This window comes from Peromyscus leucopus, chromosome X (assembly GCF_004664715.2).
Source record: "Peromyscus leucopus breed LL Stock chromosome X, UCI_PerLeu_2.1, whole genome shotgun sequence".
In the NCBI taxonomy this organism is placed as follows: domain Eukaryota; kingdom Metazoa; phylum Chordata; class Mammalia; order Rodentia; family Cricetidae; genus Peromyscus; species Peromyscus leucopus.
In genome coordinates this window covers 40,149,858-40,164,841 of record NC_051083.1, presented here as the reverse complement: position 1 = coordinate 40,164,841, position 14,984 = coordinate 40,149,858, and the positions used below count along the sequence as shown (strand labels likewise).

Here is a 14,984-nt window from a genome sequence, read left to right as displayed (position 1 = left end):
ATTATTTTAAATTGATTCTTTCCTTGTCATGTTGTTTAAATATTTGATTTTACTACATGTGTTCTGTTACAATTTTTCTACATCTTAGGTATAATAGCGTGTCACCTGAAGTTGGGTTTAATGTAAGTTTATCTTTTCATAGATGTGTGTTTTCAGTTTCCTTCACTTCCTGTATTGCTCAGTGTAATACCTCCAACACAATATTGTAAAGGAGTGGGGTTAGTGGGCACCCTGTCTTCTTCAAGATTTTAGTAGGTTTCTTTGCAGTATTTCTACATATAGGATGGTGTTGGCAAGCATGTTTGTCAGAGATAGCTTTTAATATTTTGAAGTATGTTCCCTCTGTTTTTACTCTCTCTGGGAGTAGTACTTATAAAATATGAGATATTCTGTCTAAGGCTTTTTCTTCATCCATTGAGGTAATCCTGTACTTTGATGCCTTGATTACATTTTATGATTTATTTTATTTATAGAATTGTGTATGTTGAACCATGCCTGAACCTCTGGAATAAAGACACTTTAATCATTGTGGAAGATCTTCTTGAAATGGGAATGTATTCATTTTTCTAGTTTCTATGCTCTTCAGCACATTTCTCTCTGTCTCTGTCTCTCTATCTCTGTTGCTCTGTGTGTGTGTCTGTGTTTGTTTGTGTGTGTGTGTGTGTGTGTGTGTGTATGTGTGTGTTTTCTTTGATGGGGATTAAATTAACTGGCTCTATATAATATATTTGGGTGTGATTCTTCATATTATAGGTTTCAAATAAAATGCTAAGAGAGTTTGGTTGTAATTCTTTGAAGGACTTGTGGTAAGACTGGTGTCTTTTTTATGAGCCTCCCCATTGATTTTAAGAGCACCTGAACCAGTTTTCACTTCCACCAATAAGGAACAATTGCAACTTTTTCTCTGTATCCTCATCAGTTTGGGATATCATTGATTTTACTGATCTTTATTATTCTGACTGCAGTAAGACAAAAAGCTCTATGTAGTTTTAAATTTTTCCCTGATGGCTAAGGATGTTTAAGACTTTTATGTTTTTGTCAGACATTTGTGTTTCACTTTCTGAAAACATCCTTTTTAGCTCTATAATCCATATTTTGAAATAAAGTCATTTGTTTCCTGTGGTTCCTTTGGCTGGTGAGGTAGAGAGAGAAGGATCCCTGGGCATATTTATAGGGCTTAGTATCTATGGAATATACTTCTCATGAATTTACTCTATTCTTCAAATGTGAATGACTCATGTGTAACCTAGTAAAGCATATCCAGATTCATTTGCTACTGAAGACATTTAACAAAAGATAATCTCCACAGATGTACCTTTGAAAACTGATTTCATCCTCTCTTTTAAATAATGTGTAACACAAAGTTAGACCCAAAGATTTTGTTATGTGAAAACTTTTGGTTTGTTAGGACCATTCAACCACAAATCACAATTACAGCTGAAAGTAAATATGAATGAAACACAACATAAAATTCACTTCTGCAATGTTCTTTTCCATGGCTCCAGTAATTGTGACATTTCCAAGTATTACAATAGTTTTGAGTAATCCAAATATCATTTGTTACACCAGAATGATTATTTTAATTAGTTTAGTATATATTTATGTGCTTTTTGAATGAGATCATTTTCACATGGTCTTTATTGCTTCTTGAAACGCTTTATTTAATCATTCAGAAATGTAAGAACAGATCATAGATTATGAAAATGGAAAGGAGAGGTAAATCAGGAATTTGGTATGCTGTATCCTGACTTAACAGGAGTGGGGACAATTCATTCAGAAAGAAATGGTGATTTATATGTGATACTGATTCCATGGTTAAGAGGATATGCTGCATAATTGTCATCCGGTTGTCCTCTGTGCAAACATGAAAGCAAAAATGAAAACATAGTTGAAAGGACAGGAAATATTTCATCCTTGAGAGTGCATGAACACAAAATTAAATATAACAATATAGAGTATAGAAAAGGGATTGTACACAAACTGTTCCTTTCCTAGAAACCACAAGTACCTTGTACTTTGGATTCCATAGGAGCACTGTCTATAGGAAATAATGACATTCTGTGGCCTCACATGAAAGTTGAGATTGAGAGGGTTCAAAAAATACATAGAAAAGTTCAACATGCTTGTACCTTATCTGTGGCAAATAATATTCCACAATCATATGTAAATTAAGATTTTTCAAAAGACAAGCCACATTTTCTTGATGTAATATTACACAATATGAATGTATTAGTAATTCTGAATAAGATAAAAGTCCTTCATATAAATAAAAATAATCTATCCTTCACTTTTGATACTAATATTTTCAGCTTTAAATGACAGACAATATTCTGTCCTGATTTTGTCTAATTTTGATTTCATTGTTTTTATTTCACATACTTCTTTCTAATTTTTTTATGTAATAAGCAGAAAAACATTCAAATATCAAGGTGATTAAGCATGGCTTCTGTTTCTACTCACCTACAGAAGGTCTTTACTTAGGACAAGTATCTGTAAAAGAATGTGAATGGTGTAAGGAGAGACAGAAATGTTATCATAAGAATATAAGAACAGCTCGCCAAAGACTATTTCTTGAATAACAATTGAAAGTAAGCATATGACTAGATACAGTCTGATTCAGGGGTTTAACTGAATAGATAGATGATAGATAGATAGATATGATAGATAGATAGATAGATACATAGATACATAGATAGATACATAGATAGATACATAGATAGATACATAGATATATAGTTAGACTATATATATGCATATATATAAATGAATACACATCAATACACATACACACATGTATATATATATGTATATATATATATATATATATATATGTATATATATATATGATAAACCCAAAAAAATTCATTGAAGTTACCTGTAGCCAGAACATCTCGAATGTTTTCTGGTGGAATGTTCTGTTTCTCAGTAAATTTCACAAGTTTTTCATGTTCTTCTTCATCCAAAGGCTCACTTTTTCCTACATTGCATGAATGACAATGTCAGAGACATGTTCAGTAGAATTCTGCAGAATTTACATTGCTTCCTTAGTGTCTCAACATGGTGTACAACAGAAAATCCCAACTTCTCCAAATTCATCTATGCTGGGAGGGTCAATACAATCAATAATAATTTCCCCATGTTCCATTTAATGACGTCTAAATGGTGGTAAGACATAATTCCCAGTGTTCCATGATGCATCAAAATAAAAACTCTTCTCTAGAGAATTCACACATCTCAATCCTATCCACTTTTAAAAACATAAAACTAGAGTATCATGAATGCCTCTCAATGGATTCTTCACATTTCTCCTGAGTCTATACTCGAGAGTTCATGTTTTAATTTCAAACACACTTGATCAAATGACACTCAAAATGGTCTGCACTTTGGGAAAACAATATTTGCTTTGGTCTTTCCAGTGAGGATACATGAAGATAAAGTCTTCCAATAGTCTCCCCCATTGTCCCTAGTTGTAAGTGATGATGTAAGTGTTGGTCCACACAACAATAGGACTGTCATTTAGTTAGTGGTCATAAGTTTGGAAATACCATGATATTCTATTTGGGGATAAATCTGACTTAATCCTCTTTTGCAGAGCTATACCTTTGCTTCAAATTCAGAAAATCCACTACCATTCTTACCAAGAACGAATATCAAGTTTGTCTCCCGGTTGGCTCTATCCACATTCTTACTAGTAAAGACTATGTTCTTTGGTGTTGCATACACAGGTTGAAATGTATTGTCACCTTCAACTGTAATAATGGAAATATTTAAAAACTCAGTATCAGTTATTTTTCTACTTTACTTGATGTCACCTATTTGCTAAACAATAATATTGACTCTGACTCTAGCAATCATCTCTGATTCACTATCATATGACACATGTGTGCAAAGGTGTTCCTGTAGTCATTCATTTTGCATGTCCCAGCACTGTACGGTGAACAATCATTTCTGCTCTTCAAACCTGATAGTGAATCATAAGTACAGACACTTTCCCTTTTCTCTGAATTCCTTTTGTCAAGACTTGTGTGACCGGTCTGTTGGGCATTCCTTTCCCTTTCAACCAGATCCCAAAGCCTTTTCCTCAATTTCCTGAAAGTGTAAAACTTGTGTCATATCACAATAATTTTAGGTGAGCAAATGAGTACATGTGCAAAAATAGACCATACTAATTAGTAATATGCACAAGTTATGATGTTGTAAGATTATTGATGTAAAAGATGTAAAGATGAACATTTTGAGTAGACCAGACATTCATATTATGTGTGTGTCTGTGTTTCTGTGTGTGTATGCCGGTCTGTCAGTCTGATTCTCTCTCTCTCTCTCTCTCTCTCTCTCTCTCTCTCTCTCTCTCTGTGTGTGTGTGTGTGTGTGTGTGTGTGTGTGTGTGTGAGAGAGAGAGAGAGAGAGAGAGAGAGAGAGAGAGAGAGAGAGATTTCCACTTACTGACACTTATTAAATAATAAAAATTGGTTCACTGGAAAATAAAAGGATTTTATTTGATTACAGGCAGGACTGCTTTTTAATATCCATGTTAAGTTAGGAAAGCATTAGACTTGCCAGAAAAATGTGTCCTCTGTTCACTTAAGGGTAAACTATGTATAATTCAGTGGAACAGTGTTGCTATTACGTAGGCAATTCTTACAAAATTGGAGTAGTCAATCTGAAATTCTTAAAACAGCTTTTACCCATAACAGTTTTCAAAATTGAAGTTTATCCTCCAATAATCTAAATGTAATGATCTCTCTAAAATATGAGAAAGGAAACTTTGAAATAGCACTGTTAATTTAAATTTTCCATGAATCATGTATGACACATCATGTCTGCAATTTAAGAACTTGAGAACCTGAGGCATGAGGTTTGCAAAGGTGTTTAAGGCCACTGAGACCTATTGGTGAGTGGCAGGCCTGTCTGATAACAAACTGAGACACTGTATGAAAGAATAAACACTGAATATTAACTAGAAATAAATTTTCATGGAGAAAAACTATTTGAGGACATTTTGTTAGAATTATTCACATTTTTAGGCAATAGTGTTCTCCGAGTAACGTTCAGATGGCCTACAATGTAATCTGACTTTGTAGCATATATCAGTTCATTGGAAGGATTGATAGCTTTCCAAGTAGCCATAATTGTTGTAGATCCATGTACAGCCTATGTACACCTATGGGTGGCTGAAGTATTACTATGAATGTGCACACTCACATTGCTTTTGTTCATAGAGGAAACTCCCAGATCATCTACTTACATTGGGTTCTGTAGGAATCATCTGCTTGCTTATACCCAGTGACTTCAGTCTTTGAGCATTGACCATTCGAACTAAAAATCAAACAGAGAATATATGGTTTATTCTTTATAAACTTGGAATTCATATTTCAGACCTTCACGTATTATAATGACCTTGAAGGAGTAATAGTATCTATGAACAGTGTACAGAGCTTGGAATGAAATGTCTATGCTTACCTTATTATTCCTAATTCTTCTTTAGAAAATATCATTCTGTTTGTAATCATAAAGATGACTTCCTTATTTGTGCCAGTTTTGGCAAGTGCTCTGTAGACTCTTATGCCTTCCTTATCCAAACTACACTATTCACAGCATATGATTTTAATTATGCTAATTCTCTTGTTCTTTTCCAGAGATAATATGGACACAAGTTTATATGCATGTGTTTTAAGTGCTTTTATTTGCAACCTAAAACTTACAGTTTTGGCTATAAGAGAGAAATGGTCTAAGCATTTTAGTCCTTACGGTGTTATGTAGTTTTTCATTGAACACAGACATCCAAATGCCAGAGAGAGAGTCTTTGAACCTAAAGCTTCAGAGAAAGGGATTCATGAGTTAGACTTATCTGACCTGTTTGTGGAGGACTTTTCTCTGACATCATTGGTTGGATAAGATAATATATATGGCTTTGACACAAATACTCACACATACATTTTGACTTACTAGAAATGAGAAACTTAGTGTTTCATGCATCTAATATTAGAGAATAAAATTCAACCAAAATCCTCCAACCACAAGAATTTCTAAGGAAAAACTCATGAAATTGGAGACAGTGTGTAATCTCTGTGTGGTGTCAAGAGATACCCCATCATAGATTAATATAATCACATTGGTAAAGATGTGATTTCATGACCAAAAACAGAACATTCTCCTATAAATTTAACATAAAGACTGAGAAACATAAGTAGTCTGCTCAGTTTACATGGCTGACCATTTGCTTACTTGACATAAAATTTGACTCCCATTTCACTACATTCCTCATTACAAGTAAGTTCACGAATGTAGAGTCTCAGAGGTCTTTCCAGTTCTATCTTGTCAACATTGTTAGCAGCAATGGCAACTGTTACCCATTCTCCATCAACCTGAAAAAACAAAAAGATAAACAAATGAGAAAAATGAAACAGGTCATTAAAATATGAGTTCGTATTCTCATCTCTGATCCCAGTCTTTGGAAATAAGTAAAGTATCTAGAACTATCTATCAATCAATAATATTTTATTTATTAGTTCAAGATTTTGTATTTATGGCTGTAGAATAACACAGAGTAGTATGATGACTCGATTAACACAGCATTTTGGACCTGAGACTTTGCAGAACTGTTCATACTTTGGCCTCTTTCACTCTGCAAAATCAACCCATATTTACCTTATTTTAATTGTTTATCCTAGAGAAATAAGATTGGAAAAGTGTACCTGAGTAAAAGTCAGAAAGGGTATTTCATAAATATGGACTTGCATGGACTAGCTGAATGATGCAGCATGTCCATAGAAATATGGTGTTGAGGAACCACAGACACATGCACTGACCAAATGAATTTACCTTATCATGAGCATGAGCCAGTCCAAATGCTAAAGCCAGAAGCAGAAACTTTACCATGGTGGCACCTGTCTTTGGTCTTCTGCAGAAGCTCAAAATAGGTCAATGGATGTGAAGGAATTGAACTGACAAAGCTTGTAAGACAGCTACTTAGAGGGAGTTGCATGGAATCAACCAATGGTTCTGCACCACAACAACCTACATGTGTCCGGTATTTCCTCTTTGGCCCTGCTGAATCGTGTATGATATCATATTCCTAAACTAGTAAGATTAGCCTTAAGGTCAGGTTATGTTGGGATGATTAATTGAACATCCTGTCAGAAAGAAAGGACTATCCCTGTGAGAACATTAAGGAATGGCTTTGCCTCCAGAACTATACTGGTGGGTAAAGGTCACAATGCATATGTCTTATATGATTTATTTAACCAACATGACATGCATTTTAAAATACATCCTGAATCTAAGCATAATACTGTGCAGTTAAATGAATTTAAAACTGTGGCCTGAGATATATGAGCCAGAATAACCACACTCTTAGAAGACAAGATTTTAAAACATTTGGAGGATTTATGAGGATGTTGATATGTCTTGTGCTACTTTTAAGTCTTTCCATACATTGACTACTATAGCCTCCCAGTACATTAAATTCAACTACCATGGTACAAAGCTACAAGAGTTATCATCAAAGCTTAACTGTGTGAATAATAGGAAAAATGCTGCTAGATGTCCACTGGTAATAAAGACAAGTATCACTGATTAAAATAAACACAATCAAGTGAATCAGCCTATAATGTCCTCAGAGAAATTTTATAATTGTGCAAAGGGACACTACATTAAAGCTGAAAATAATGCTTTACATTTCCTAAAGCGATGACCCTCCCCACCCAGTTGACTTCTTTACACATCAAAACCAAGGTCTCTGTTGTGCTTAGCCATAGGATCTTGTCATCCATTTCTAGGAACCCCCAAGAAGAATATCAGGACTCTGCAGTTCTTGTTTATCCTCAGGGCTTCTCTCTCTAGCACATCAAATAACCTAGGGTTAGCACTTTGGTAATTTTGTTTGACAACCCACGGTTTCTGACTACACCACTACAAAGAGTTAGTCTGTAATTTATGACACTTTCTTTAGATTATATCCTGTTATTATCTCTATTTCTTTCAGTTTTTGAGATTATACCATAATAACATCATTCTGCAGTCCCCTTTCTCCCCTCTAAACTCTCCAATATGTACCTCCTTCATCTATTTCAAATTTGTGGACTCTTTCTTCACTAAATGTTGTTATATGCATATGAGTTTGAATGGTCACATTTGAGTCCTAACTTTTATCTGAAGATTTGGAGCTAGGAATAATAGAAGAGACTTAACATGCCACATGTGTCTTTTTAGATCTAGGTTACCTCACCCAGTAGGATCTTTTATAGTTCCTGTGATTTAGCTTCAAATGTCATGAATTCATTTTCCTTTACCATGGAATATTATCACATAGTGTATAACTATTACTATTTCAGTATTCATTAGACAGTTGAAGAACATTTTTGTTGGTTCCATTTCCTGGCTGTTGTGAATAGAGTAGCAATGAACATGGATGATATCTGTGAAACAAAATATCAAGGAGCAATGCAAAATATCAAGGAGCTATATAACTGAGTCACATGGTACATATTTACTTTGAGAAAACTAAGAATTCTCCATACTGCTTTCCAGAATTGGATACAATTTTGTGATATCAACAACAAAGGATGTCTCTGGCCTTGTCGTTCTCTCTCTCTCTCTCTCTCTCTCTCTCTCTCTCTCTCTCTCTCTCTCTCCTCACTTTTGCTCTCTCTCCATCTTATGTTGTTTGTGATTGTCTGTGTGTGTGTGTGTGTGTGGACAAGAGTGTGTATCTGTGTGTTTGTCTGTGTGTCTATGTCTGTGTGTGTATGTTTATTTTTCAAATGACTCTCTCAATGTCCCAGACCCATATTGACTGGACTGTCTCTGTTCTTATATGTTGTGTTTTAAATTTGTCAGATTTACAGGGTATTCATTCACAGCTGGCATGTTTGCTTATGCTAGACATAAACTAGCCTTTTCCTGACTTCTGAAGATTATGGAAGAAGACCTGGCTTATGGAGTTGTTCATTTCATTTCTAACCATTGTGTTTTAAAAGAAACATGAATTATTTTAAAAATGTACTGAAGAGTACAAAGTTGAATTAACCATGAGAATCTGAAAAGTAAATATTCTTTATTTTCAGTTGAGTGACAAGTCTCCTCAGAGTTCCCAACCTCAACAGTTCCCTGCGGTTTTGGCTTCATGTTGAACCCTAGGCAATTGGCCTCATCTGTTCAGGTTGAAGTTAAATCAGGATAGTTTTTAAATATTTCCTTTTCTGTCATCTTAATCTTCTTCTGGCATTAATATTCCAGGAAATTCCTTGTGTCATTGTTTGAGTATAAGCATATGTACAAACTTAGTTAAGGATTTGGTTTTCTGAAAAGCTTTATGGAACATTAATCAAATTCATTCATTCCAATTCCCTTGTTTCTGTCTATACTCATAAAACAGTCATATAAGTTCATCAAGTTTTCACAATTTTTAATGTGACAACAATCAATTTTAAAAGAAGTCCTGAATAATGACAAAGACAAGAGGGGAATATGAGCTGGTTGAGAAGGAGGAAAAGTATGGATCAAATGATGTGGTTATAATATAATATCTTAAAATGGAAGAAATGAAAGTATTTCACAATTTTAAATTAATATCTGTTATAAATATAATCCTATGTTTATTTTGAACAGTCTGAAATCCATTTTTTATTTCTTTCACATTCCCTGATTTTTATTTTATATTAATCTTATGAGTGACAAGCCTTCAGGGCTTATTTTGATGTTGTATTCAGGATTCAGCCAAGAGTAGTAACTAGGCCTTCCATGGTCACACAGTAAAAGCACCCAGGATATTTACACATGAGGTCTTTATCTAAGGACATGTTGCATTCTCAGAGCCTTCTCTCACTCTGATGACAGACCTTATACTAAGGTTTTGGCTAGAAGGAGAAAACCCCAGGCAGTAGCTTTCATGGAATACACAACTTTATACACATGAAGCTATTGCCCTCTTTCTTGCATGTTTTGTTTGTAGGTTCACACACACACATGCCACACTGAAAACAATGTACTGCTCTATACTTTCTCCTTGTCTCTCTATTTTCTCTTTTCTCAAAATAAATTTGGCAGACACAACTTCCTGAGCCACAGCTTTGAGGAAAGGAGGCAGTTGGGAGTGACTCAATTGAAATTCTGTATGTATGGAACTACCTTAAACAATCTTCAAGACACGTAATGAAAATAAGAGTAAATGGTCCTCAGCAAAGAGAAAATGACATAGTAAATATAGAGAAGATGGAAATGAATCATAGTCAAATGACATATGGTCCTGACTGTAAAATATATGAAGTTCAATGCTCTGTTGTAATAGAAAGAAAATCCCAACTCAAATGTCAAATATTTAACTGTGTTCTTTACATATCAGGTGCTATGTTGATACATTTTCTTGTTTTCAGTAACCTTCAACTTACATAATTTCCCTCTTCTTTTCCTTCCTCAAGCCCCTTCCACATTCCTTCCCTCCACCATCTCTTGTGCACCACCCACTCACCTTTATAGCCCTTTACTTGTATTATTATTGATATATATATATACACATAGACATGTATGGGTGTGCACATGCACACAACCTGATGAATGCCATTTTATTCCTTGAGTATATATGATTCCTGGGCTGACTATTCTGCAATGAACAACCAATTGCATTGCCCTTCTTACCTGGGAGAGGTTAATTCTCCTTCTTCCCACACTCATTAGATTTTTGTGGTCATCATCCAGGGCTGGGTTTCTACATAGATTTCCCCTTCCATGTTAATATTGCCACTGATACAGAAGTCTCCTCCATCTTGTTAATCATATAATTTCTAGCCAAGAAAGTTTCACAGATTTCTTAATATTCTGGCTTTTAGGATCTTTCCACTTTCTCTTCTGAGACAACATCCCTTGTTCTTAGATGCAAAAGCTGAGATGTAGACTGGTCTTTTGAAACATGGCCCCCACAAATTGTTGTTCTCTACCTTGTGTCCAGTTGTGAATTTCTGTGATGGTTTCCATTTGCTATAAAGAGAAGTCTTTTTTTTTCAGTAGGAGTTTCTACCTACACTTCTTTCTGTTATAAAGATGATGTTTAGACTATAGAAAGGAGTTGTGCTGGTCTAGCAAAGTTGCAGTAGTAGATGCTTTTCTAAAATCCATGACCTCACTAACCCTGAGCATTTGACAAGCTTTCCAGTACCAGGAATGATTTCCCTCCGGTTGGGCGGTCCTTGAGTCCTATCAGACAACTGTCCGTTTGCCACCCACACATTAGTGTCACTTCTTGTACCTTTTTGCTCATCTTGCAATGTCATTCTTCACAGGTGCCTCATCTGGGTAGGGTTGTTTGTTTCCCTCCCTTAACATCCTGAAGAGTATTTTCTGGAACAAAAATTTGGGATCATGGATCCAGCTGGAATTGTTTGAGTCCTGTGTCCTAACTATATAGTATAGTTAGCCAAAGGGCTTCACCTCTGAGATACAACCAAGCTAAGAATAGAAAATTTGGAATTAAAGACATGTGTCTGGCCTACAAAGCGAATTCTAGAAAAGGCACAAAGCTACACAGAGAAACCCTGTCTCGAAAAACTATTGAAAAAAGAATAGAAAATTTGTATTGTTTTGGCAGTACATTGTCAGTCAACCTGACAAATCATTCAAAAGAAGTTTTACCATTCTTGATATTACCTACTTGTTAGGCAATCATTCATGTGGGGAGTTTATCAGCCCAAGTGGCTTAGCTTCTTTGAATATACAAATTTCTATGCACATGTATATGTATATATGTACATTCCTATGTTTAGGTAAATGTAAAATATGAACACAAAATAAAATTTTAAATTGAATTTAAAAATGATTCCATGAGGATTCATCAAATGTCTTTGTTCTCATTTCACCACTGCTCCAGCCCCCACTCCCTTATTGGATTAAATTATTTCCCTCATCCCTACTTTGAAACCTGGCCCTATGATTCTCTTTTCATCTTCATAGAACCTTTATCCTGTATTAACTTCCCAAGCCACAGGACCACCCAGCATATGGTCCCTTTACACTTTCCTGATGTCTTTGTTCACTCGATATTGTATATCAGATATGTGGATTTGGAGCTAGGAACTCCAGATGAGAAAGAAGATGTGATGTTTCTGGTGTCTTGGTCTGGGTTACCTCCTCAATATGACCTTTCTTGCTTCATTTCATTTGCCTGCAAAGATCAAGATTTCATTTTTATTTACAGCTGAACCGTTTCTTTAATGCATGTGGAAAACACATTCATTGTCCATTCTTCAGTTGAAGAGGATTAAGGTGGTTTCCATTTTGTAGCTATTGTGAATGGAGCAGCAGTAAACATGACCTAGAAAGTGTCCTTAGAATAGTAAGTCCTTCAGGCATGTGACATTCAGGGATATAGTTTTTTTTTTTTTATATGGTAGATTTACTGTCTGCTTCTTGGAAATTATCCACACTGGTTTGCAGAATTGTAAAATTCAGAAAACTCACCATGAGTGAATGAGTGTTGCTTTTTCCCTTCACACTTCCCACTTTTCCTGCTTGTCCTTTTTTACCTTTGCCCTTCTGACTGGGGTAAGAGGAAATGTAAGCAGTGCTTTGATTTGCATTCTCAAATGACTAATACAGACAGACATTTTATAAGATATTTTTGAGCAATTTGTCTCTCTTTCTTTCATTAAACACATATTCTATTGAGGTGCAAGGACTATTTAGAATGAAGTATTTATTTCCTGACTCTGGTTTTGAGTTCTTTATATGTTATAGATATTGCCCCTGTCAGCTGTAGAGTTGACAAAGATTCTTTCCCATTCTGTGGGTTTCCTCTTCACTCTGTTTATTGTTTCTTTAACTATACCTTTTTTTTCTTTTGTGACATCCTACTTGTAAACTTTTCACCTTAATTCACCTCTGACATGTTTGCCTGCCCTGAGTCTGTACTAGACTTTGTCCATAAGTGGGGAGTTCTAGATGAGGGGCTCAGTTATGTGATTTTACCCTTCCATTCTGAACTACAGGTCATTGAAAGATTTTTCTGTAGGGAGATATTGCCTTCACCATTGTACCCAATGATGAGGCCCCTGGAGTCCCATTATTTTCCAAAGCTATACATAATCACAATGATGGGATAAATTTACAGAGTCAGACAGAAATTTTTTTTTTAAAATCAAAAAAATAAATACGGATCTCTGAAAGGGACCTGTTGGTTGGGGTAGCTTTGATTATCTTGGCATGGAGTTCTGAAAAGTGTGAGATCATAGCAAACAGAAAAAGAATATTCTTTGTGTGTGTGTGTGTGTGTGTGTGTGTGTATGTGTGTGTGTGTGTGTGTGTGTGTAGCTTGTGTTTTTGTCTGTGTCTCTGTTTCTGTGTATCTGTATGTGAGTCTTTGCCTGTCTGTGTAGGAAACTGTCAAAGAACAATTTTATTTAAACAATATATAATACTGAGGATATATATGGCAAACCACCTATTTTTACAAATAAGAAAATAATTGTAGAGTCCTGAATAATGTATGAAACATCGAGATATTCTATGCTTTCAAATTCATGGAAATAGCACATGACTCACATGGAATCCAGGAAATCCCTCCATCCTGCCTGAGGAACACATCATAAGGTTTGTTAAAATTTGATGTTTGTCTCAAAAATTCTAGAATTATTAGTGAAAGGGTGATTAATTTCAATATTTAACCATGTAGCACAGTTTTCTCTGGTTTGTCTCCCATGGTCTTTGAAAGGCTGATTTACGTCTATCAGAGAGTAATAATCAGGCATTCAAATGCCAAATTACCATTGAATTAATAACTGATGGATGTATTTTTATAGTTGTTGACCTTTTCAAAGTAAAAGGAAGAAACACTCACTACTTGTCCTCAACAACTGTGCAGATGTATTTCTTGGCTTGATACTCAGGCTTAGTAGTGTCATAAGAGGGCAGATTTAGTGCATTAACTTAATGCATTAACTCTTTGATATTTTCCCTAAAAATTTTCTTCTCTCCACAGTTGAAATTTTTAAAGTCAAATGTTATCATTTCTACTAAACCTTCTCCAGATTTCTTCTTAACTATTCAGATCTATGGCATGCCTCTACACAACTCTACTATATTCTGGAAAATATCTCTTTTTTATAGATGTTCAATTTACGAGAAAAGAAAAAAAAACAGCCTACAACAACAAAACAGCTCTTCTTGTAAAGACTAAGATTTATTGAGCTCATACTTAGGAAAATCCTTCTTCATAAAACATCTACTGACAACACACTTCTTTAGATTTCCATTGAATCAGAGGATTTTACTATTCCCAAATTTATATCTATATTTTGGACACTGTTACAAATTGAAAGAGATATGAATTCTTTTTGACAAAAATAAGGTTTAAACACAACCAAGACAAATCAACCATGACAAGTCAAGAAAGTTAATATACTTTCATTTCACTTGAGTGACAAATCCCCTGAGAGTCTCCAACCTTCTGCAATGCCTTTGACTTTGGCTTCTTCCATAGTCCATGGCAAATTGTCTCTTTAATTGAGATTGAAGTTAAATCAGAACAGATTTATTTTATCATTTCCTTATTCCTTATTCTTCCACTTCTGCAGGACAGGAATACTCCACGGACATTCCCTGTGTCCTTGCTGGAGTAAAAGCATATACACAAACTAAATGAAAGAAGAAGGAGGGGAGACAGCAGTAAGGATGCAAAAAATGACAAATAAAAAACATATAGAAGAATAAATTTTCATTTCTGCAAAATTTTTTTGAACACTGAAATGGGCCTTCATTCATTGATTTTCTTCCCTCTACATATCATAATATATTTATAGTAGTAAACCAAGTAGCCACAACATTTAAATTAAAATTAAAGACTGTATTATATTACTACTTCTGTTTATTTGAAAAATAAATATCCAATGTTCCATTTCTTTCAAATTCCCTCAATTTTTGTTACATTTTATACTAAACTTTTTTAATTTTCATTTTATTTTATTGATGATTTTTTTCTTTATTTGGAAATATTTTAT

General features: G+C 34.7%; 1 protein-coding gene across 1 annotated transcript; it reads right to left on the bottom strand.

Annotated features, from left to right (window-relative positions):
• Window positions 1–1,414: 1,414 nt before the first annotated feature.
• Window positions 1,415–6,879, bottom strand: LOC114686660 (odorant-binding protein-like). Its single transcript, XM_028861296.1, has 6 exons — window positions 6,823–6,879; window positions 6,226–6,365; window positions 5,246–5,316; window positions 3,639–3,749; window positions 2,876–2,977; window positions 1,415–1,437 (listed from the first exon to the last, which is right to left on the bottom strand). Exons 1-6 carry the CDS (start codon window positions 6,877–6,879, stop codon window positions 1,415–1,417), a joined length of 504 nt encoding a protein of 167 aa, XP_028717129.1.
• Between the last annotated feature and the right edge of the window lie 8,105 nt (window positions 6,880–14,984).

Excerpts from the sequence above, each read along its gene's own strand:
- LOC114686660 (XM_028861296.1), bottom strand. The coding sequence starts at position 6,879 with ATGGTAAAGTTTCTGCTTCTGGCTTTAGCATTTGGACTGGCTCATGCT. Across the intron at positions 3,750-5,245 it reads TGATTCCTACAGAACCCAAT|TTGAAGGTGACAATACATTT; the intron begins GTAAGTAGATGA and ends CCATTATTACAG. Across the intron at positions 2,978-3,638 it reads AAACTTGATATTCGTTCTTG|GAAAAAGTGAGCCTTTGGAT; the intron begins GTAAGAATGGTA and ends CATGCAATGTAG.